A 26,165-nucleotide genomic window follows, 5' to 3' on the forward strand; every position below is an offset into this window, starting at 1 on the left:
GCTCTTCAGATTTCTCTTTGATAAAAAAAGAATTGATTGGAAACTGATTCCAAATTCCTACAAAGGGGAAAAGAAATGTTTCAAAGAGATATTGGGTAAAGAGCAATTGAGAGAATTTCTCTTAACAATGCTATAAAGCAATACATGGCAGATCACATAGGAGATCTTTTCTTAATCCTCAGTTGCTATAGAACCCAATAGGTAAGAATGTAATGGAGTTGCAGGCAACTTGTTTTCTGGTAATGTTATTGTGCTTTTGATATTTATAGTCAAAAACTAAACAGGTGATTCCCTCACCCCCTTATTATACCTCTGTGTTGGGAAAAGTTTAACACTGAATTTCTGCACACCATTATTCGTGTCCAACAGCACCTTATAGACCAACTAGATTTCCAAGGTATGAGCTTTTGAAAATCAAAGCTCCTTTCATTAGATACGAGGAGTGGAAAAAGGAAGGAGCCTTTACAATCTTTATAAAGAGTGGGAGGGGTATCAGGAGGCTAGCTATAATATTGGACAAACAGGATAGTCGCTTCAAAAAAGAATGAATGGACATAAATCCGATATTAGAAATTACTACATTCAAAAACCAGTGGGAGAACATTTTAATCTTCCAGGAGATTCCATTGCTGTTATACTTAGGCAGAGCCCATAAATGCAGGTAGGTCACTGTAAGAACAGTTAACTTATCTTGGCCTTGAAGCGCAAAAGAAAACCAAGACTGATTATCCAAAAGAAGAACTCCCTACACAGCCAAGAGTTCCTTTCTCAGCTTTGTAATACGGTTTGTAACACAATCGAACACAGAGTGAGGGAATGATGACAAAGATGCAAGCAAGAGGTATGCCTTCTAAGTTTCTTGTATCTTTATTATCTAGCAGATGTTCCTGTTCTGTTCATCTTAACCAGGGGTTTTTTTTCCGGGAAAAGGAGGTGGCAGAACTCTCAAGAGGGAAATGAGGAAGAAACACGTGGGATTGTTTGAAATCATATTATTTTCGAGCTCTATTGTGGAGTATTTTCAAGAGGTGCTGGAACTCCGTTCCCCTGCGTTCCCCCTGGAAAAAAGCCCTGATCTTAACTGCTCACAAATTCAAAGTAACTTTTTAAAATATCCCATCCCATATTCTCTATAGAGTACCATCTCTTACCTATGCAGTTTCATAAATGCGACCGTACACAGTAATCCCTTTTCCTCCAAAGTACCCTGCCAAACATCTCCCAACAGTCTTCTGTGTCTTTGCGGCTCCCTGTCTCCCATTGCACTTACAGATTTCTCTGCTTTTCATGACTGGCTGCTTATGCATTTGCATATGCATGTGCTTTACATGTATTCATAGTATATCAAAACATGGTGGCTCAGATGGGGTGCTGAAGTTAGCAAGTACAGAAGATTGTAAGCAGATTAAAAGTGTGCTGGTTTTTCCGTGCCCTACCAATGCCTCATGTTTTCATTGAATACTCTACCTTATAATACTATAGGATAGTTCATGTTCAGAAAGGCTTAACAATGTAACCAAATGTCATTCTTATAACCATATAAGCTTAGAACCGACAAGTTCTATTTCAGAATATTATGGAAAAGATACCCTGGACTTCTGGGTAAATAGATACCTAGTATTTTATATATGTACATATATAAGCATTATTTATTAAAATAATCCTAAGGATGATGATGCCTCATACATAGAATGAAAGTAAAATTACCAAAAAAATTATACAACAAAAATTAAGCAATAAGCCTCATGTTTCAAACATGCTTCACTGGTAATATAAATATGTAATGGACAGTAATCGTATCACAGGTAGGACTGATAATGTTCTCTAGTACACTGCTTCTTTAATTTATTTGCAGATCATCAATTTACAAGTAACCCCAGTGCACAGGGGAAAAGATCTGAGACCCAAATGTAATATTATTTACTGATGTTCCCTCCATGTCAACTTGAATATATCAAAATACTAATTCAACACTTCAAGAGTTGTACCTCAGATCAAAAAAACTTGATTCCAGCATACATAGTAAAAAAAAGCAAGATTCAAGTCCAACTTCACCTTAAGAACTAACAACTTTTCCAGGGTATAAGCTTTCGAGAGTCAAGCTCCCTTCATCAGATACCTCCCTAAAACTGTCTACATATATGGCAGTATCTGTACTGACTGTTTCTATATGAGTTTCTTAAAGGTGACATTGCTGGGATCAAGGAATGCTGTTGTCATTCTTTTTTTTAAAAAAAATAAATTTATTTAAGCAATAAACAATAAACATAAAAGATAAGAAAAAACACAATCTTCTAAGAAACAAACCAAACTAATAATATATATAAACAGGAAAGAAAAAAACAGAAAAGGCAGCTAATGCTGATGTCATTCTGCAGGTGTTGCTGTATGAGGGACTAATCTAAGCCTCTGTTTCACAGCTGCCCAGAAGAGTCATGCTCTTCCTCTCCAGTCAGGATATTGAGACATATCTCCTCTTTGCCCAGGATACCTGCATGATGCCACTATTCAAATCCTGCCTCAAAACTCATCTTTCCAAAATTTATCTTTGACCCCCACACACTAAAACTAAGCGCACACACATGTAACTGGAATGAATATGCATTCTTCCCTTGTTTATCCACCCCCTCCACCCCTCCCTTCCCTTTGTTGTCTTCTAATCCTTACATCAAATTTTACATAATAAGCTTCTCATAGAAGGGCTCTGCCAGTCATATAGTCTGTAGAGTATTAGGTACATAAATGACACTATGGGGCTGTGGTTCAGAAGCAGAACATCTGCTTTGTTTGCGGAAAGTCCCAGGTGCAAACCCTGGCATCCCAGCTAAAAGGATCCAGTAGCAGGTGATGTGAATACTTGAGACCCAGGAGAACTTCTGCTAGTCATTGTAGACAATACTGATTTTGGCAACCCAGTGTTCTGACTCAGTAGAAGTTGCTTCTTGTGCTTATAGTTATTACATTTTTCTCTGCAGTCCATAAGGATTGCCAGCACTGCTGTATTGAATTCTGTGTTTTCTTATTTATTTTTTCATTCAGATGTTCATATGCATAATGTAAGGTAACAGGGACTGGTATATTAGCAGCTGCCATGAGAAGCACATGTATGAGACAAAAGATGCCTTTCAGGGCACCAGTTCTGAATATATATAACTAATCAAATGATCAGCAGAATCAGAGAAGTATGTTCAAATGTAGGTGGAAAGGCATAGTAACACCTATCTTTCTTTGCAAACTTGAAGACACAGAAATTTACATCAGGGCAGTTGCATCTGAATTAATTCTTCTTGGTAAGATATATAAACCTTTGTCAACAGCACAACAATTAATTTCATGTACTTACCTTTTCCCATACGCTTTCCCAAGAACTGAACAAAAAAGGGGAATTCCCCCCCCCCTGTATCCTACAGAATCACAGTTCCTTCCTCTATAGTACACTTTGTATCCTCCAACAAAATAAAGATAACTCACCATCTGCTTATGGCTTGGAAAGAATGATTGCTCCACAAGAGGGAACTTCTCGGGACCCAGAGTGTTGAAGATATTGATTAGCTGAGAGAACTACAGAAAAAAACAAAGAGAATTCCTGTAACTTTACAAGCAGAAAAAGCCATACATACAACTGCTCCTATGAGTTATCAAATTCTGAGCCACACACTGTTCCTTACTTATTTAACTACAGCATGGTAGGGAGAATTCCAGTAGATGCAGCTTTCCATATTGCACTGCTGTAGTAATGAAGAAATTACAGTTGATGAACATCTCCTTGTGCACTTTGGAAGGCACAGTAGCAACCTTCAGGTCAGGAGCTGAAAATAAATTCCTGTTCCTTTCCCCCCTCTTACTGGATGATAGCAAAATATATAAGCAGTAAGCACAATAAACACATTTAGATCCCCATTTTCAATGTTGTACTCTCTGCACACAGATAGTAATTTTAAAAACCCTGAAAAAGGGCCTTACTTTCTACTGAATCACCCATTGGGAAAAGCTACAACTTCAGAATGTTTCTCTCTCTTGGATAAGAAGATATCCCTAAGACTTTGGGAACGTGGCCACCAAGTGGCTAGTCTTACACATAGGGCTTTTACACTTATATAACTCCTGTTCCTCGGTTATCTCTGATTCTAGTGAGATCAAGGAAAGGAACCAGGGGGCTGGGACACACTAAAATCCACGAAAGTTGCCTCAATCCAGTTCTATAGGAGGAAAAGATTTGAAATTTGCAATGCAAATTAGATGTGTAAATTCACCTCAGACACTGCCATCAGCAGGAACAGTGGCTAAATTTATCCTCCATTCTAGTGGGGTCAAGTGTACATTTTGTTGTTTCCCATCAGGGAATTCTACCTGGGGCCACTTAGATGGGGTAGTAGGGGATGCTGCTGCTCCCATGGAATTTTTCAGTTTAGAAAAGAAATGGCTAAGCTGGGAAATGAGAAAAGTTTATAAAATTATGCACAAGATAGAGGACAGAGAGACTTTTCCTCCCTCTCTCCCATAATACTAGATATTGGGGGAACCAATGAAGCTGATGGGCAGTAGATTCAAGATGGACAAAAGAAAATACTTCTTTACAAAGCAAGTGATTAAAATGTGGGATTTGCTGTCAGAAGAAGCAGTGATGGTACCAGGCACAGATGGCTTTAAAAGGGGATTATTCATGGAATGTAGGTCTATCATTGGCAACTAGCCACGGTGACTAAAGGGAATCTCCACATTCAAAGGCAGTAAACTTCTGAATACCAGTGCCAGGAAGCAGCTTCAGGGGAAGGTCTCAGTCTCAGTGCCCTCTTGTTGGCCCTCCAGAGTAAGTGGTTGGCCATTTGGTGAAACAGGATGCCGGTCTAGATGGACTGCTGGTCTGATCCAGCAGGGGTCCTTATGTTTTTTATAGTGTTTCAGACTCTGGAAAACATGTCTCTTTCACCAGGTCAATGATTTTACGCACTGAAAGACTCTGCACAACAAATTCTCTTAAAATATATTGCTATTTTTCAATGTCCAAGAAACATGCCGTTATATCTTATCACTTCTCCTTCCCACTATGAAATTTATACTGGCAGGCTCTGCAACCATTCTGCCTTCACCAACAGGGATTCCAGAGCCAGATCGAGGGGGGGCAGGGGGGTAGTCTGCCCCCGGTGCCTCCAGGGAGGGGGCACCAGGAGCAGCTGCCAGCTGCCAGAGGGCGCAGGCAGCAGTGCAGGCAGCCTCGCAGCCCCCCGCGCTGCCTTTTGCCTGCCCCGCAGGACAGGGCGGCCAGCTTGCCGCACACCCCCTGTCCTGCAGGGCAGGCAAAAGGCAGCACGGGGGGTTGCGGGGCCGCCCACACCATTCGCTTGCCCCACAGGACAGGGGGGCGGCCGGCTGCCCTCTGTCCTGCGGGGCAGGCGAATGGCGCGGGTGGCCACGCTGCCTTTGGCCTGCCCTGCAGGGCAGGGTGTGCGCAGCAAGCCGGCCGCCCCCTGTCCTGTGGGGCAGGTGAAAGCAGCATGGGGGGCTGCGCGGGCGGCTTCCCAGCTCCACATGCTGCCTCCGCCGTTCCGCCCTGCGTGATGATGTCACCAAAGTGACATCATCACACAGCGCGGGGAGCGCGCGCCTGCTGCGCACACGCGCGAGGAAGTCGGCCTAGGGTTGCCCCAGGCGTGGGCAACCCTAGATCCAGCGCTGAGGGATTCCTTTATGATGCCTACAATGTTTTGGAGTGTTTGTCGTTCTGTGCATTGTACAGGTCCTTCATTCATGAACTTCCCACCTATCATAATGACAAGGAAATTGCCAGTATTTTTGAATTTCACATTGAGTTTTGTTATTTTTATACATTTCCAGGTGCTGATACTTGCCTAGGGCCAGAAGCAGCAACAGTCATGGATTTAAATTAATAAGAAAAGTTTAACTCCTGGAAAACTGAAGCACTCAGCCTCTATCACAGAAATGTATTTTAAATGATACGCAAAGCTGTATGCCTCTCAAACATCATCACACGTTTAACAAATTACCCTTTTAGAAAAAACCTAAATGTCAGACTAAATCCAGTAATTTTCTTCTACCTTCATACTTATTTTGAGATCAATAGGTGAGAATAACAAAAACTAACTTTTCATATCAGTAATTATTGTTGGTAACACAGGTTATTGAAACAACAATGAGAACAAAACAAAAAAGTACTGCAAAGTCTTACTAAACTCAATATTCTGTGACAAGAATAAAGCCAATCTATACAACTATTACTAAAATTTAATAAGGTACCATAAAGTAATAATTCATGTACATAACATGTTGTATAGATTGGCTTTATTCTTGTCACTGAAGATTGTGCTTAGTAAGACTTCACAAGTCTTTTTTTGCTTTGTTACCTGATATCACAATACTCTCTCTTTTGGTTGTACAACAAAGAAAACAGCGTGTAACACTTAACTGCTTATACTAACTCTCAGCATCTCAGAAAAGGAAAATGCAACTACTTTTACTGGTACAGTGAGCAAACATATATTAGAAGTTCTTGAGAAACAGGTAAAGAAGGATTTATTTCTCTGGGGCTCACAATATCGCTATATTTAATAGTAAAGTGGCTAGCCTCTCCCTGCCAATCATAAAACCAAACTCAGATGCACAGATATAAATTGCTCAAGGACCATTCATGGGGAGCTCCCAGTTATATGGGAAGCTATCTGTGTGGGGAGGGAAGGGGACAGGAGGGGCTCACATTGCTCCTCTGTGACATGTTAATGTTTCATCTAGTTGCAGGTATAAAGCTGGACTAGAGATAGGCACGAACAACAATACGAACAAAAAAAAGCCACGGAGAGCCTAATCTGCTGTTTGCGAACAAGCTGTTCAAATCATGAGGACCCATTCTAAACGAACAAGTGGTCGTTGCAAGCCTTGTTCGTTGCGTTCATCAGCCGTTCGTCAAACCAGACAGTCTGGCACCTGCAGGGCCGGCCCTCAGCATGCACACACAGTATGCGCGTGCTCCCAGAGCTGTGTGATGATGTCACTTCCGTGACACCATCACACAGGGCGGGAGGCATGCCGCACACACAGCAAGCTGGCCGCCCCAGCGCCTGGTGTGCCGTGGAGCTTGTGGTGGCGGCGCGAGCATGCACTGGGGTGGCTGGCTTGCCACATAGGCAGCTGAGCACAGGGCTAGGAGGCCCTCTGCGCGGTTCACCTGCCCCGCTGCCCCATGTTGCCCACGCAGCAAGCTCGCCGCCGCAGCACATGGTGCACCACAGAGCTGGCGATGGCGGCATGAGTGTGTGCTGGGGCAGAGCGCTTGCCATGCAGGTGGCTGAGCGCAGGGCTGGGAGGTCCTGCGCACATGGCAAGCCAGCCGCCCCATCAACGGGGCAGGCGAGGGCCTCCCAACCCTGCGCTCAGCCTCCTGCGCGGCAAGCTGCCAGCTCTGGTGTGCTCCCGGTGGCTGGCAGCTGTGCCTGGCACCCCTTCTTTGGCAGTGCCGGGGGCAGTCTACCCCCCTGCCCCCTCGATCTGGCCCTGGGCACCTGCAATCAATTTCCTTGGCAATGTAGGCATGGATTGTCTGAACTCTGTCTGAACTCCTGCTGTTGTCCTGAAAACCCCAATCTAAGCCCAACTTAGCTTGATAGGCAAGTCTTCCTTCCAAGTGTGGAGCTCCAAATTTGTTATAAAGGAGCAAAGAGCAGGGGGAAGGGGGGTCTTCTGTAGCCATGGGAACACCAATCTCATCCCTCCAAACCCTGTTAGGCAGTTCTGACTGCCAACCACAGACCTCCTGTTTTGCTCTTTGGGACTTCTGGTTATAAAAGACACTGTGCTCCCAGCTCTGGCCTTCAGTTTCAGCCAACAGTGGAGTCGGAGACAGCTGCTGTTGGCATTTTGAGAGAGAGACAGGGAGAGTGCATTGGAGCTTGAGGTTTTGTGTGTGTGTGGTGGGATAGGGATCGACCCCTTCAGGTTCCAGGGCTGCTGCCAGGCTCTGGGGCCAAGCTATTATTTATTATTGGTACCTTTCCTGGTGCCTGCTAAGGTCAGGTTTCTGGGAGTGGTGCGGTAGAGATCTTGACCAAACTTGGATGATGACTGGAGGAGAGCCTGCTGGCCCCCACCAACATCCAACCACGAACATGTTTGTGAACAGGCCGTATTCGTAAATGGTCGTGAGTCCCCGTTCATGGATGGCAATGAACAACAAACATCATGTTCGGGGCTTTTTTCTGTTCGTGCCTATCTCTAAGCTGGACATGTAAATGATGTCAAAATCATAAACATTCCACTGAAAGTACAGGACACGTAGATTTTTCCTACTTGCCTTCCTTTTGTTAAAGGTATGTCTAACAGGTTGGCCCCTCCCTGTGTGCAGTACAATGAGACTACTCCCAGACAAGGAAGGGGTCTTTGAGTACTTAGGGAAATTCCGAGGTGCAGAAAAATATGACTTTGTAAATTAACACCCCCTCCCCTCCCCCACCAAAAACCCTAAAAACCTAACATGAAACTGAAGTAACCCCCCCTAAAAATTTATAAATCCTTACTGCTTCAGTAAGGATGCAATGTTGACAGCAGCTGAGCATCACCAGTTAAAGGGAAAAAGGGAAGAAGAAATCAGCCTGTGTGATATAGATTCTCCAGAGTGTTCCCCCTTCTCATAATTCCTCCTGGGCCTCCAGTGTCACTATACCTAATAGTTAAAGTGGCTAGCTGCCAATTCCATGCCAATAACAAAAACAGCAAAACTCGGCCACCCAGAGATAAATAGGCATTCATGCATACTCAGGCGAACCCCCAGATATGCAGAAAGTATGGCTTTTTTAATTAATCAAAAGAAAAAAATCCAAAATAACCTGATGATATATGAATATGGTCAAGGAAGGATGATGAGAGCTGAATCAGTTTCAGGAAGAAGACGAGGAGGGGAAATTAGCCTGCTTAAACCCCAAAAGTGTATAGAACCTGGTAGAGGAGATTGAAGGGGGTGCATAGAGATTTCCTAATTGCTCCACCTCACATGATTCTTTATTTATTGCATTTACTGAACTTTATTCAATGCACTTATTGACTTTTAAAACTATCCCTAGAGATCCAGAGCAGGAATCAATATTTAGTAGAGCTTCTGCATCCCAATCCAGCTATGGTCTAATGGTGTCTTCTCCTCTCTCTGTTCCAGCTGCTACTCCTTAACAGAAGTTGGGTGCATTGTATATGGTCACTTTAATACAATCATACGTATCAAATTGGAAAATATGCACACTGTCCTATTCACACAAAATGACTGCCACATGTAAGGAGAAGACTGTACACAGTTCGCTCTTCTGGTCCATGATTCAAGAGTGCCAAAATCATAATGGGTGGAAAGGCCTTACGTAGCCTACATATGTGCAGCAGAGTAATATTAATTCCCAAGGTTTTGCTGTCTTGATTTCTATACAGTTTGCCATAGCAAAAAACTGTATTCCCTGCCAGGGATGATCTCAGCAATGTAAGTCATGGCTGAAATGCATAACAGACCCACATCCAATTAAAGAAAAACAAATATTACTGCCCAATGTCAATCTGATTTTATTTTCTTTGATTTTATTCAAGGGAGAAAGATAAGTCTTATTAGCAAGTTCCCTCGAGCTCCTCTGGACTGTCATTATCTGGGCCATCAAATTGCATGAATCAGTCAACTTGGGGCAGCGGCGGGGGAGGGGGAGTTCCCACATATTCTTTAGCTACAGAACATCCCAGGATCAATGAGGTGTGTGTGTAGCTCAGGGGCACAGCATCAGCAGTGAATACCGAAGGCCCAGCTGTAGTCCCTGGCATCTCCAGTTAAAAGGATCAGGTAGGAGAGGTCTAAACCCTGGAAAGTTGCTGCCATTCAGAGTAGGCAATACTGGCCTTGATAGGCAAGTGATCTGATTCAGTATAATTTAAACTCCTGTGTTCAGTTCCCTGGTGTTTCTGGTTAAAGGATCTCAGGCAGCAAGAGCTGGAAAATGTTTCACTATGCTGCTGCCAGACAGAGCAGATAATACTGAGTGAGACGGACCTGTGGCCTGATTTCGTGCTATAAAGCATATAATTGATTTAAGATGCCATAGTGCAAACATCAGTCTGTACCACATCCTATAGTTGCAAGTAAGATGGAGACTTCCTGTTTTGTCCCTTTGTCCTGAAATCACAGTATTAGTAGCATAGAGCAGGAATAAGTGGATTTAATTACACTTTTTTTTCTGAAAGGAGACTCAAAGACATTCAAACTATGAATCAAAGTAACAATTAAAAAATCCCATCATTACAGTGTTTCAGAAAGCCCCGCATATAAAACATTACATTATAAAATATATATTTAAACAGAAAAAATTAATTTGCTTCCTGAAGAAGTCCATGGCTGGGGCTTGCATGCTTTGCTAGGAGGGGAATTCCAAAGCTGAAGCAAAAGAGAAGGCTCATGCCATGACCTTGCAGAATTTATTTCATGGGTCTATAGTTTAGGTTGCATTTATTGCTTTATTATTATAACTTGCTTTGAGAGTTTTATGTTGGATAAACTAGTCGTAAATCTTGCGATAAACAAATACATTCAGAGTCTAGCTTTCCTTGCAAATACTAATGAAAGAGAAGGATCCCAAGGAGGCATATCTGTTGTAAGTTTCCTGGGAAGGGCTTTATAGGCACTGTGTCACTGTGGAAGTGAACAATGCAACACAGGCTTTCAATACGCCTTCCTGCTATAATGGGCTGTGTGGTGCTGCTAGGCAGTCACAGCATGATCACATCTATGAATCTCCAGTCAAAAGGGAGCAGACCAGTGATTTCCCTTTTCCTCTCCCTGGTATTTCCTGTTCACTGCAGTCTTTTGTGGCTAAAAGGATAATGCGTTTGAACATCTTAACCAAACAATTTTTAATTTAAATTATTTCTACCCAACTTTCCCCCAAGTCACTTTAAAAAATGTGTCTACAAGGTACCATGTACATTAAAATCATACAAATAAATTCACCATCCAAAAGCCAACAGATGGTGTGACACACTAAAAAATAAATAACCAGCAGTTGCTAAAAGATCAACAAAACACCCTGTGAAATAGAATTCTCTTGCACCTTTTTATAAAGATTGCTAGCGAAAGTGCCCTCCTTGTCTCTTAATATTGCTCTTAAGGGTGGAACAACAACTGAGAAAGTGCACAGATTTCCCATTGAAAATAATGGTCCCAAAGCAGGGGGCATGGCACGGATTTGACTCCTGAACTGGTAATATCCTAACTGGAAATAAGTAATAATGGTAAAAATTTCCCTCCAAAGTCTAGATCAGAAATTATATTAAAAAATCTCAGTGTACACCCCTACACATTACCAGATCCATAATAACCTCCAGCTAGCCTGTTAGGGAGAGGGCAAGCCAGAACCCCTACGCCTGTGGTGGCCAAAGACAGGCATACGCACTCATGGATTAAAGAGTAAATGGACCACTGGCTGCTGTTTTCCTATCTGTGCTTCTCCTCACTCACTGCAGTCTTCTGCAGTTGGAAGGGTAAAGCATTTGAACATCAAAATACTTGGATAGTTGAAGTAAGAGTTTCTTTAGGTATCGGTATGACCAAGAATCTGTCCTCTCTCATTGCATATGTTTGTTTGTTTGATTATTTGTAGTGTAGTGTATAGTGCCTTTCAGCTCTGCAATGGTTCTCAGTCAGTCGGTTGGCAGACAATATTACTCTGATGATGATGCAACCTAAATGAACCTAAAGAATGCCACGTACCACCCAGGGTTTGCTGCAGAAGTTGTAGATGGAGAAAAAAGAATTAACACTGTGGACACCACCATATTGGAGGCCAATGACAAGGCTGCGAAAGTCCTCTCCTAGAGCCATGCTGTAAGCGTGTTGCCGGACAAGAACAAAGTCGGGCTTGAAAGATCTAGGAGACATAAAAATCAGAGTACATTTTTAAGAAGCCAATAAAGTTCTCTTCTTTCTACCTATCTTCTTTCATTTTACCTTCTTTATCTCCTGTATATGGTGGCAACTTCTCAAGTTTCAAGCATGGCACCAATCATTATTACACTAAAGACATCAATAAATAAAATTCTCAATTGCCTTCCCTAGTAGAACTCAGGAGACTCCAAATATATTTCTCACTATTTCCATTAGAGGCAGGATCATGCTGGAATGATGTATAACTAGAGCTAAAGATAATAAATTATGGAGAAAAAAAGCATCTTCCCAGCAGTTCTCTTCTGAGAATCTTGAATGGATCTGATGACACTTCTTGCAATATGCTGCACAGATGACAGAGAGCAAAGCCAGTTTCTGAATACTTGGAGCTGCAAACCAGCATACAGTAAGATTATACATGGCATTCTGAATGCACATATCCATTAACCAGTCATTCTCTTTAAAAAGAAATTTCCCCTACCCCAGAGCACAACTTAAAACACCCCTTGTGTTCCTTGCTCTCTGGTTCATAAGAGGCCTCAGGTTGCCATCTCTGCATCTAACAAAGACTGTGCACAGGCACGTACAGAGTTGTTCACAATGTGATTGCCCTGTAGCCCTCGAATTCCTCATCCTGGGAGACTTGCCAAGGTTTTTCTGAAGCAATTTTTAAGACTTAAGCTGTCTTTCAGTAAGGAGGGTGTTTCCTGGGCTCCACTGCTTTCATTTTAACTGGTTATGTCATGTATATTTATAGGCAAGTTTTTTCTCAGACTGTACAACTTCAAGCACCCAGTCCTAGTCCTACCCATGGCCATCTTTGTGTTCTGCCGAGTGGGGGTGGGTGGCAGCCACCATCTTCTCAGGAGCCCAGTGGCTCCCAGGTGCCTCTACAGGGCTGTACAACTGGCCAGCCAGCTTGTGGGGCAAGGCCCCAGCTGGCAGACCTTGAGGGCTGAGTCTTCCCTGTGGGCTGCCTGCTGGGGTTAAATAGCTGAACTGGCTGGACACCCAGCCCTCTGCTCCTGAGCTGTCTTCCCACCCATCCCACCGTCATGATGACTCTTGGGTCTTAGAGAATTTTCTGCTGATGGTTGCTTTTGAGATCTGTAACATTTTGGTGTCTCTATGGTTTTATGCTTGAGGCTATTATGTCTCTGTCACAACTTTGGGAGGGCATTTCTGGCATTGGGCATAGATTTTTTTGGTGTGTGTGTGTGGGGGGGGAACAGGGCTGTGAATCCAGTTTCCTCATACTTGAGGATCCAGGCAGTTTGACTTCCTGCACTAGCCAGGCCAGTTTTGGCTCAGTGTTGTCCTACACAGAGTTAAAGCCCAATATATAGATCTGCGTGCATCACAAATAAGTAATGGTAGGTAGATTGTTGTTATTCAGATTAGCCGTAGGCTTTGGTCCCAAAAGACACCAAGGTATTTTTCGCACTCATGGTTTAAAGCACCATTTTTTAGCAGTTGTAGTGGCTTTGGCTTGTCACCTGTCCTTTCACACTTCCCAGCAGTTTTGATTTGGCCTCTTGCGATTCCTTTCAGACAACTGCCTGGAAGCCTCTGTTCAGTTTCGGGCTTTCCGAGCATTAGTGCACGTCACCTTTTTTTTTTTTTAACTTTGAGCATGCATGGTAACATCCCTGTGTTACATCTTTGGACGGACAAGCCTCCCCCCATGCCACCCTTCAACCACCCACCCTACTCTTCCCATGGTAAGGCAGGACTTGCCTCCCCAGGGGTTAGGCACAGGGAGCAGACTTATACTCGCCCCTGGCTCTGCTGAGATGTGCTGAGCCGGGGCTTTGCGTGCCTTCTGAGGGGCTGCGAAATTCTCTCTTGTGTGGGGATTGCACGCGCACACTCTGGAGAGGAGAAGCTGCGGCGGCTCTTGAACTGCCAGTGCAGTTTGGCTGAGCTTAGCACCTGGGCTGTGTGAAATTGAGAGCTCTGTGTGTGTGTGTGTGTGGATGCCTCTCTCTTTCCCTCTCCCTCTCACCAGTAATGTAACTTTAACATCCCCTCCATTCACTCTTCCTCCCTCACCTCGTGCTCTTGCTCGCTGGTTAATTCAACACAAACCAATCTGCTCCCAGGGAAAAAAAGAGGGGAGGGGAGTGCTGCAAAACATTCACATTGGCGTTAATTGAGTCTGCCCCGACTGGGCAGCTGATTAAAAATTAACATCGGGGTATGTCAGCAGGAAGAAAAATCGAGGTAATGAGGAAAAAGAGTGGCACCACATCCCATGACTGCCTTGCAAGTCTGAAATCCCTGCAAACATGGAATACAGAACTGATACGAACATGCTTTAAAACCTTAGTGCGAAAAGTACCCAAGTTTAGTTGAACCAGAATGCTTTGACTAACTTTTGCAACACAAACTCCTCCTTGGTACTCAAGGCAAAGGAAGGAAAATGCATAATTAGTCAATACAATGTGACAGGCTGCACATTGCTGTGGGATTAACGGCCTCCTCAGGTAATATTCTGAGGCATAAAGCCAACACGAGTGACTTCAGCTACCTAAAAACTGCAATAATCCCCTCAAGAATGTGCAACCTCAGGTGTGTCTGAGCTAACACAAAAAATAGTTGTGACATTAGAACAAATCTTGAGTTGTGTCCCCTGGATGCAGAGACATTGTTGACACAGGGTTTGTATATAAAACTGAACTTACTGGGCTGTATTGTTCTCGGCTTTCTACTCTGTAGCATAAGAACCTTGGATCCCAATACTAATTCAAACATATCATAACCATGAATAATAAATGCTTCAGGAGCAACATTCTTCCTATGCTTTGGCTGGCAGATTACACCATGTGATTGAAAGTATTTAGGATCTATAGGAATCCTATGCCCCCTTTCTGCTCACAGTTGAGGGGGAGTGTGATTTTCACCAGTTCCCTCCTCTCATTCTAAACCCTGCTCTCACTTCCAAGCACCATGGATCCACTAACACTGCAGAGGAACAATTTTGGGGAGCATAGAGAACTGTGAGGGGAGAAAGAAGGTTACCAATTATGCAATGCAGTTCCAGTTATGCTTCATAGGGTCCATGCTGAAGATGGCTTCCCTAACACTGACCTTTCCATAATCCATATTTTTGTGACTAAAATTAGCACTTTGATAAGGAAATCCATGAAATAGATATAATTTTATTTGTATCCAATCCTCCTTACTAAGATATAAGGGAAGCATACACAAAGTGTTCTCCTTTTATCTTCACAAGAATGTTGTGAGATAAATTAGGCAGAGAGATGATGGCTGACCCAAAATGAACATCATAGATGGGCAAGAACCCCTATGTCACTAGACCCAACAGAACCCTATCCATACCACTACAATGGCATGCTGATCTTTATATTATTACTACAGTTATGTCTCAGAGGAGACCGAAGACTTTAAGAAAAGAAATTAAATGTTAACCAAAAACTCAATAATCAACAATGAAAGAAAGGATTTTCCAGGGTCAAGTAAGAGTCATCTGGAGTCGCACATGTATTCAACAGAGCAGAATCAGAGTGCTAACCTTTGTTTTCCCCCTCAAAATGAGACTCAATAAAAAGCCATGATGAAAGGAAACAAATTAAGATAAGAATGATACATGATCAAAAATAGAACTTTAATTTCCCCTTCTACTTAGTTAATTAAAAAAAACATGGATCTGATGGACAATAACTCCTTCTGATAAGGAATCTGGAATGGGAAAGGGCCATGGAAAGCATTAATCTCTCCAATCTTTCCCCACCCTTGTCTGGTAATAGTCATTTCTGATTTTGCACCAGCTGCCTCCACTCCAAATGTTTTTCCAATAACTGTCAGCATCTTTCTCACACATCGGCTGGACGCCAGCTGCTGAGGAGTTAAAGAGGGACATTATTCATCCACGAGATAATCAAACCCCCAATGAGAGATCACCCCCGCCCCAACAGCTGTTTAATAGCAGCAACTGCAAAGAAGGCTGCACAAGTCTGAGAGAGAGGAGGGTTTTTTTTATCTCTAAGGGCTTTGTATTTTTTTAAAGTGGTAATAGTTGCTGTTGGGCTGTGCAATCCTGAGGGCCATCAAGGCATGTTTTCTGCAGGCATAAGTGCCTGTGGGAGCTGGGAGGGCATTCTGAGTCTGGAATGGCTTAGGAAGTCAGGCCATGCCCCTTCCTGTGCAGGGCTTTATGCTGGAGTTCTGCCAGCAGGTGACCATGGTGGTCTGTGCAGGCAGCCAAGACCGGTGTGGTCATGCCAGGGCATTGCGCTGTTGTAACTCCTCTTTAAGCTGTAGTAACTTGGAGATATGCAGGCATATTGGCATATTGGCTTGTCGTGCTGGGGCCAAAGCTGAGGCAATTAATAAGCAGAGTTTGACCTTCAGCAATGTTTGGGCTCAGCTCATAATTAGGTTGGGAGTTATGAACTGAGGAAGTTCATACACTTAACTCCCCAGTTTTAAACTTTGCTGATATCACTGCTTGGAATTGTGCTTGGAAACAAATGGAGCCATCGCAGCTCTTTTGGCATGTGCTGTTCACACCACTCTCTGGTACATTCAAAATGAATTTTAATTTCTGAATGATCTTCAAAGGTAGTGCTTTATAGAACATAATACAGTAGTCTAGACAGAAAGGTACCAAGGGCCATGGTTACTTATAACAACAACAACAACAACAACAACAACAACAACAACAACAACAACAACAAATTCGATTTATATACCGCCCTTCAGGATGACTTTATACCCACTCAGAGCAGTTTACAAAGTATGCTATTATTATCCCCACAACAAAACACCCTGTGAGGTGGGTGGGGCTGAGAGAGCTCCAAGAAGCTGTGACTGACCCAAGGTCACCCAGCTGGCTTCAAGTGGAGGAACCTGGTTCTCCAGATAAGAGTCCCGCGCTCTTAACCAGTACACCAAACTGGCTGTCACTCTCATACTTAGAGCCATTACCTGAGGTTACAGAAGTAATATAAGATCCAGGGGCACTTGAAAATTTGGGAGGGGTCTGTCAACTGAACCAGAATATCTTCCAGTTCAATCAGCCTTCCCACCATCAACAGTTCTGCCTTATCTGTATTAAGCTTCAGTTCACACAGCCTATACCAATTTAGTCCAGCAGGGGTTTTGAATCAGTGCCACTGACACTGTCTTCAAGTAGGTGATGGACAGGCTGACCCCTATTGAGTAAGTAAATTTCTAGGGCAACTGGACAATCCCTTGACTTTTTCCTCAAGTGCGGCAGCTTATTGTCTGAATCTATCTTCTTCCCACCCTTACCACTTGCTCTCTGTTAGCTACCCAAGCCCATCTTCTGTTTGCATCATACTCTTCTGCTCTTAATCTTGAACTGATTCTTTGGATATTGACACTTGTTTTCCCCTGAAGAAAATTATTACATAGGCCAAATCCACACGCCCTCGGAGCGTCCCGGCGTTGCACTAAATGTTTGCTAAACACCCAGAAGTATAGTGTCTTTCTAGCGCAATTTCAGAAATCGCGCTAGAAAGATGCTATACTTCCGGATGTTTATCGAACATTTAGTGCAATGCCGGGACGCGCCAAGGGCATGTGGATTTGCCCATACACAGCCAGAGACCTCAAGATTGCCAAATTGACTGGATATTTGAAATCAACAAGCAAATATCCATGTCTCTTTCCTGTTTGCCACATCCCGTGCTTTGCTGGCGACTGCCCTGGGCTGTGCATGGTTTTTTAGATATTTATTACAGCCTGAGTTGATCAGTTATTTGTATTGTTTTTATGGTTTTTTAGATATGTATATAGTTTTAATTGTATAATATGTTTGCCGCCCTGAGCCTGTTCATGGGGAGGTGCAGGGTATAAATTTGATAAAATATAATATAATAAAATAAATCTTTCTTATCCCCACAGCTCTTGGCCAAGTATACTTCTTCATATTCATTTTTTCTTTTAGCTTTCTTTATTGTCCTTGATTTCTCACTCATACTCTCTTCCTCCTTGATTCCTCTGGATTGCCTCTTTTTCCAGCCCTCCTTTCCAGGGCCACTGCTCCCTGTTTCCTCTGTTATTATAATTTCTCAGCAGGTTCTGGAAACCTGTTTTCCTAGGCCCGTGTTTCTTCTGTCATGGGCCTTTTTTCCTTCTATATCTCCAATCCTTGATCAATGTGAGGTTTTGAGAAATTCATCTACTGGCAGCCAGAGCCTCTTCTGTGTGCTACAACTTCCTGGACTGGATCCTATGAACCTTTCTTTCAGTCAGTTTCCTTACTCACTGCAGCACCTATCCTGTGTGGTATCCCACAATTCCTGTTATAGTTTTTCTGGGGTAAAAAGGACCTCCTCCTTCTTGTACAGGTGAAAAGCTGGTAGGGTCTAACTTATCTATTACTGCCAAGGGCTTCAAGACAGAATGGCAGAATTTGAGTTACTATAGTGCAAAACATAGAATTTAAGGAAAGTATGAATATACACATCCCTGATGCATGTTCTGCTCATCCTGAGAGGGGCAGCTTTCCTAACAGAAGTTTAATTCATCTTGGAATAGGCAACAAGAAGGTTACATGTTCTAATATGACTGGCTTCCTCATCACACCAATAGTGCATGGTGTTCTATATGAAAGAGTCATAAGGCTATGTTTTTAGGCCACAAAGAATCTGGGATTCCAGTGTAACAGGTCACAACCCTATCAAGAATACATATGCTCAGACTGACAAACCAGAATCAATAGGAAAGTCACTTTTAATTAAAAGATGAATAGGTTTACAACGAGGAAACAGAATAACCCTTGACCACTCCAAAGGTTTGACTGACAGGGGAATTTTAGTCAGCCATCAGTATAAAAAGCATGAATGCTGCTAGACAAAAGGGATAAAATACTTTCACAGACTACAGCATCAAACTAATCTTTGCCCACCACTAGCAATCTCTTCAGGGGATTTACTTCTCACTTGTTAGAATTGCTTCTACAGAGCTGACCCATTGACCCTTTGATTGCTGTCTTTTGACCAGGAACAGAAATCAGATGTTGGTCAAAAAATGACTACTTTTTGATCTCTTTCTCTGTCTTTCTACAAAAAGACCAAGAATGCATTGATTTTATTATGCTAAATAATCAAAATAGCTATTTTCAGCCATATGGAATAGCTTTCAACTTTCAGTTGACACAGAAGTTTTCAGCAATTACCAGTCCATTTTTACTTGGATTAGGTGGAAGAAGTAAGTTTCTACACAAAAGGGTTGTATAAAGGAAGGAGTAGAATGCTTATTCAGTGCGCACTGTATTCCTTGCAGTTGTTACCCTATACTATTCTTCTAGCATCAAAATGATTGGCGAAGGTAGGTTGTTTAGTCTGCATGGTAATCTTTGTGGCACTGTTGTGAAATTGTGTTGCAAAAGAATGTACTTACCTTTTTTCAGGAACAGCTTTTAACCTTTCAGTACCAAACTGTATTAAGGTCCAAGAGACAACTTTCTAACATTTTGTTTCATAGACTTCTCTAAACTATTAATGGCCTTCAATAGTTCAATGTAAAAGTCAATGGTTCATATCTATGAGGTTAAATTTTCAATTCTTGGGCTGTTGTACTTATTAGATCTCAGACAGATGGTACATATAATTTCCTTTTATTTACATGTGGATACATATATTTCTCAGTGATCATAGAAAAGAGGAGGCTAGATCAGTATGATACCTAAAAATGGTATCTGAAGAAGTGAGCTGTGACTCACTAAAGCTCATACTCTACCACAAATTTTGTTAGTCTTATAGGTGCTACTGGATTCTTCCTCTTTTCTACTGCTACAGTCAGACCAACATGGCTACCCATCTTGATCTAACAATGTCAACTTAATGAATTTATGAGTTAGTTCTACAGGGCAAAAAGGACATTCTTAGAAACTTAGAAACCACTTTTATCTTCAAGGTATATGCAATATGAATGTCCATAGTGTGACACATTCATGCCTTGGGTAATAAAACAAGGTCATGCATTTTCTATTGTTGACTCTATTCTCCTGACTTGTTGCCTTGTTTAGGTTATGTTCTATGGATCATCTATGCGACATAATAAGATTTGTGGGTGGGAGCCCAAAGTGGAATGCTGGATAATACTCTGTTTTCTCCTCCCACATAGATTAATATAAATGCTGTGGGAATTCTTTTTCTTATTAAGGTTATGTAGAAGGAGAAGAAGAGAATTAGGGAGCCTTTCCAATAGAACCATTAAAAGCATGCTTTCATGCTGAAAGAGCAAAGTGTATGATTCTCTTGTGTCTTCCCCACCCCCGCCTAGTATCTTCAAAATTACTTAAAGGATGATAACACAAGATAGTCATGCTGAGTTTTCCAAGGGTCAGTTTGACACATGTGTTGAACAAATGCTCGACATTTGCAGCAGTATGTCAGAACAGATATATGTCAAACACATGCCTGGAGTCACATACACAAGGATGTCATCATAAACACAGATCTACACATGTTAACAGCCTGATCCACTGCATAGTGATGGTAAAGTAATTTGAGTTCAGCCTTCTCTACCTCAGTGAGATTGATGGTACTGAAATGGATTTTTAAAAAGTATTTTGAGCTGGGTAATAGATTAGGATAATCTGCTGAGCACCATGTACAACATGCACAGCAAAGAGATCCCGACAACTTTATCGTGAAGACTGTCCCTACTTAATAATTTGGATATTTGCTTCAAAATCAGCACATTTTTACTAAAAAAAACTTACTGAAAAATATTCAGCATGAATATTTGCATTGTTTCTGATTGGTGCCCTCTTGTTTCCCTGGCGGCTGCTTTTTCATCTTCATTTTCACAGTCTTTCTTCTCATTTACCAATCTTGCCATTTAATCCAACAAGCTATTGTGACCCATGGGATTTTGTTTATAAATGTCATCATCTCGGTAGAAGTACAATCATGATATTGACAAAATCAGATGGGTTACCACAGTCGATAGGAATGATCACACTGTGAACATATAAGGCCAAGGATGATGAGGGTATGGCAGAGGGAGGAAAATGAATTTGAGAAGACAGCACTGAAACAAACCAAAAGTATCTGCAACAAGTGTGAAAAATGACCAAGTACAGGTAGTCCTTTCCAATACTCATGCAAACAAATCCAAAACAAGATGAGCAGTTACAGCTCAGTTCTAATCAAAAAGAGTCCAGTAGCACCTTTAAGACTAACCAATTTTATTTTATTGTAGCATAAGCTTTCGAGAATCAAGTTCTCTTCATCAGATGCCTGATCCGAACTGGTCAAATACAGATGTCATCAAATGTCATCATCTCGGTAGAAGTACAATCATGATATTGACAAAATCAGATGGGTTCAGGCATCTGATGAAGAGAACTTGATTCTCGAAAGCTTATGCTACAATAAAATAAAACTGGTTAGTCTTAAAGGTGCTACTGGACTCTTTTTGATTTTGCTACTACAGACTAACACGGCTAACTCCTCTAGCTCAGTTCTAATGTTCACAGTAACAACATAGGAAGGCTATATCATACTCACCCAACGTAAGTTAAGGGAGTCTTTACAAATGTGGTTCAGAATTAGAGGAACAAAAAAGCCACAACAGGGGCAGAGAAATGGGGGTATTATGGCATTGCTTTCCTTCTTTCCTTGTAACATGTTGTATACTTTTGAATAGATCCAGAGGAGTTAGCCGTGGCTGAATCCACATTACCTCAGCGTGTCCTGGTGTTGCACTAAATGTTCGCTAAACACCCGGAAGTATAGCGTCTTTCAAACACGATTTCTGAATCGTGGTAGAAAGACGCTATACTTCCAGGTGTTTAGCGAACATTTAGTGCAACACTGGGATGCACCGAGGTAATGTGGATTCAGCCCGTGTTATTCTGTCGTAGCAAAATAGTAAAGAGTCCAGTAGGCCCTTTAAGATTAACCAATTTTACTGTAGCATAAGCTTTCAAGAGCCACGGTTCTCTTCGTCAGATGCATCTGACGAAGAGAACTGTGGTTCTTGAAAGCTTATGCTACAGTAAAGTTGGTTAGTCTTAAAGGGCCTACTGGACTCTTTACTATTATACTTTTGAATGAAATTGACCTGCCCTTTCGCTGAGAAGTGAAATCTGGTCATGGTTATCCATGCCCTAAGAGATCCTGGTTAGATTAATGTAATATATTCTCTATGTGGGACTGCCTGTGAAGGCTGGAGACTTAAATTCGACAAAATGGGGCAGCAAGATTGTTAGTTGATCTTGTCATCCCAGCCTTAAAAGAACTATGCCAGTTCATAATATGTTTCTGGGTACAACTCAAAGTTTATATCCTTGAAGCTATTAATGGCCCAGGACCATCTACTCTCATCCACTCTTATCCATTAGTGAAAAACAGTGCCGGAATTCTTATTCTCTGTGTTGTCATGTTCTAAGATTAGTTGGATAGCAACCAGAGATATGGTGGCAGATATTATAGTGTTGCGATTGCTAGCCTGACATTTCTATCTGAAGATGACCCGTGTGAAGCCATGATTAGAATGAGTGTCCTTGGGAAAGTTGCGGTCTCTCAGGCAATGGGTCTCAGGCACTGTCTAATTATGCACAGAGCTGTTTAAAGAATCAGTGATATATTACTTGTTAAGTACTGAATTCCCACATAAAATATATTAATCACTTTGGCTATTATTTGCCTGGGCCAAGCTATCAGGTTGTTCTATTTCTCAGTTTATTTTTTTAAAATTTATTTACAGCCCATTGACTTGTAAGGCTGGTTACTCTGCTAGGATGGCACTGCTAATTAAGGATATGTGAGTTAGTTGCGGAAAAAGCTAACATTTCTCACCTGACCACTTTACTGCCATTCCTAATGACCTGCATGTCCACCATACAGCCAGCAGATACATATGCAGCCAGATTCAGTTCTGAAAACTCTGCCTGTAATAGAAAAATAAAAGAATACAGTGGGAACACAAAACACACAAAATGCACTGACCTACGTGAAGATTAGTTTTTCAAATGGAATGTTTGTTTCAAGTTAAGATTTCCAAGACACAGCAGCAAATCTAATTATTGCCAATTTGCACAGGAAACACTCATTAACTGTTTATGATCCAACATTACAGCATCATGAAGTCTCTGGATTAGACTTATTCCAATAATACATACAAGAGGAATTAAGTGGTAAGAAATCCCAAGGGAACATCATCTGAATAGGACTTAAATTCCTCTGGTTCATGTGGAATTATGTTTGAAATCTGGTGGTGTGCTACTGGTCAGCTATATACTTTAACACTGGAGATTTGTGCTGGCATTAATAGCCAAAAGCCTCATTATGTTTCAAGAAGAGGAACCCTTATGAAAGGTTTAACTGTTGAAGGTTTTAATGATTTGGGGGCTTAGTGAAATTGGAAAGCCTACAATTTTGGAACTATTTCATTATTTAAAAAGTCACACACCCCTTTTTACCACCAGAAAAAGAAAAACATTAACAAAATAGTCGTGTAGGTTTCAGCTGAGGAGAGGTTATTGTTAGTAAGAGTAGGGACATATGTACTATTTCAATAGTGGTGGATGTGGCTGGAGAGCGCTCTCACTGCCCTCTGAACAGACATATATTTTCTTTCTTAAAGTGAGCTCTGAACTTATAGGTTTTCAACATAATTCAGTTTGAATCATACAAAAATTACCTTTGTTGGGTGCTTATTGCCTAGTACCACAGACATCACTGACTTTCCATCTTGCCCATGTCCAGAATTGTTTTTTTGATGTTTTTATATTTATTTAATTTAAAACATTTTAATGTTTATATTGTATGATTTCATTGTGTTTGTTAGTTGATTTGATTTTTTAGCAAGAAAGTAGGCTATTTTTAATTAATTATTTTAAAAATGTTTTTAAATGTTTTGTGAATTGGAAGGGTAAAGCAAACATATGTATAACAAATCTGTTACTTTACATAATTTTCAAAGTAGGCAATTTCTCTGTTACATGAGGGGAATGCAATAGGAAGCCATTTGCAAGTTCCAAATGTGACTGGCTGACCTCTGCATCTATGTACACTTTTGCCTTCAGACTGTCCTTGTCACATTGGTTGTGACCATAGGATTGTTGTCCTTAGAGGCTTCAGTGCTCATGCTGAGGCTGCTTTAGTAGGAGCCATTAAGAATTTCATGACTGCTATGACAACCATGGGGCAGTTCCAAAACATTCTGGTACCTACCCATGCAGCAGGTCACATACTTGATTTGGTTTTTTTGCGGATAAAATACATGGTTTGGTCATTGGGGGGCAGGATTTTCCACTCTGCCCTTCTCATGAACTGACTGTTATCTGGTGAGATTGAGATACTCAGCACCTCCACAAGGGTATGGGGACAGTTAGGATGGTCCAGTCCAGGAGGCTGATGGACCCAGAGGGAATCCTGAAGTATCTTGGGGATTTTTCAGTCAGCAAGGCTGGCACTCCTATTGCAGCCCTGGTTGACCTGTGGAATATAGAGATGAGCCGGGCTGTGGACACAATTGCCCCTGATTGCCCTCTCTCCTTCCATGGGGTTTAGAATGCCCCTTGGTTTACTGAGGAGCTTTGGATGATGAAACAGTTGGGCAGATGGTTAGAGTGGAGGTGGAGAAAAACTCAAAGTGAACACAACCAGTAACAGCTGAGAGCTCATTATTGTCCCTGCTCTGTAGTGGTGATGGGAGTGAAGCAAGCTCACTTTTTTGCCATCACCGTGCCTGCACAATGTCATCTGGCTAAGTTTGTCCAGGCTGTGAAGGGACTTTTATCTCAATCCCCAAAGAATGTTGACCCAGAAACATAAAAGCCCACTGTGACTCCTTTGCATGTTGTTACAGGTTATCCTGAGAATGATGTCTGTAAAAGTATCATCATGTCAGAAACCAGTGAATACTTGTAATAAAACAGGTGGACAGGGATGTTGCTAGAACTCTTTTACAGAACTGCTATTCATCAAGACATTTCCTTCCAACATATTCTATTACTCTTGCCTCAGAAAAAAGTGTTTTTTTCCCTTAAGTGTAGCAACTTTTCCCTCAGAAAGACCATGTTTTCATGTACAGCAAAAGAAGTGTGAAAATCTACAGGCATCTAGAAAATCTACAGACCGAGCAGGCATCTAGAAAACCTAATTGATTCTGATGCAATCTATTCTTACAAAGCTTTCTTAATTCCAAATTCCCTCTAGCTGATGCCCTTAGCCATTTGCCAAATCAGGACTGAACTGCACGATTTCACCCATTTTTGACAGACGTTATCATTGCCCACTGACCTGTTCCACTCGGATCTCAAATTCCCCATTCACCTTCTTCCCTTGAAAATACTTAGCCCTGGGGGGAAAAGGAGAAAGACATAGAGAGTTAAATATGTATAACAGATAGTTACAGTGTCTCAGTTTTTATTTGCTTCTGTTTTCTCTTTCCTGGTCCCTTTTTACTGGAGTGGGTTTATAAGGTATTTTCTCAGTTTCATTTCCCTTCACTGTGGAGCAGATGTGGTTTTTGACTCACAGAATGATTTTTTTATATATCTAAAAAAACCTGAGTCTCTGATAACAGGCTATGATGGACCCCTCCTTCACTCTCCCACTCTGGGGCAGATTTTTCCTGTCAAAATCCAAGTTTGCCTGCTTTGGCTGAGCAGCCCCAAGTAGTGTATCTCTATTTGTGGTTTTAAAGTTCTTTTGTGTCCCACCCTCATAAGCAGTTATAATGTTGGCTTTTTTTGCCCAGCTCAGAAACTTGATGGGGAAAAAACAGCAGCCCTCTTCTTCTGTGTTGGAAATGGCACTGGAGTTTGTATAATATTCAAAAGAAACAACAACTTTATTGAACAGGCAGGAATGGAATAAGGGCAGTCAGGGAATGCTGAGGTAAAATTTGTTGGTAGAACACGGGTCATTTTGTAGAAAAAGAGCTTCAGGAACTCATTAGCATAACACATTAGCATTTGCCACACCCCTTGACATCACCGGAAGTGTGTCAGAAGGCAACTCCCACCCCCTCAGGCTCCACTCCAAAACTCTGTCTTTTCTAGCCAGATTAGAGCATCTCAACAGAAAGCCAGCAAAGCAAAGATTTTTAAATAAAAATTCCAGTCCATGTGGAGGGGGGACACACATATAGTAACATTCAAGAACAAAACACACTCAGATGCTTTTCTAGCCAGATTAGAGCATCTCAACAGAAAGCCAGCAATGCAGAGGTTTTTATATAAAAAATTCCAGTCCACATGGAGCAGGGGGGGGCATACAGTAACATTCAACAGTCAACAAAG

At 41.9% G+C, this 26,165-nt stretch overlaps 1 protein-coding gene across 1 annotated transcript in view; it reads right to left on the reverse strand.

Moving 5' to 3' along the window:
* The window catches only part of SYN3 (synapsin III), a 255,305-nt gene that overhangs the window by 206,739 nt on the left and 22,401 nt on the right, over positions 1-26,165 (reverse strand). Inside the window, exons 2-5 of the mRNA XM_054989464.1 lie at positions 25,162-25,219; positions 22,714-22,805; positions 11,738-11,894; positions 3,472-3,561 (exon numbers count right to left, since the gene is read on the reverse strand). Of these exons, the coding sequence (XP_054845439.1) occupies positions 3,472-3,561; positions 11,738-11,894; positions 22,714-22,805; positions 25,162-25,219 (397 nt within the window). The remainder of the gene's footprint in view (positions 1-3,471; positions 3,562-11,737; positions 11,895-22,713; positions 22,806-25,161; positions 25,220-26,165) is intronic.

This window comes from Eublepharis macularius, chromosome 9, assembly GCF_028583425.1.
Source record: "Eublepharis macularius isolate TG4126 chromosome 9, MPM_Emac_v1.0, whole genome shotgun sequence".
NCBI classification, from domain to species: Eukaryota; Metazoa; Chordata; class Lepidosauria; order Squamata; family Eublepharidae; genus Eublepharis; species Eublepharis macularius.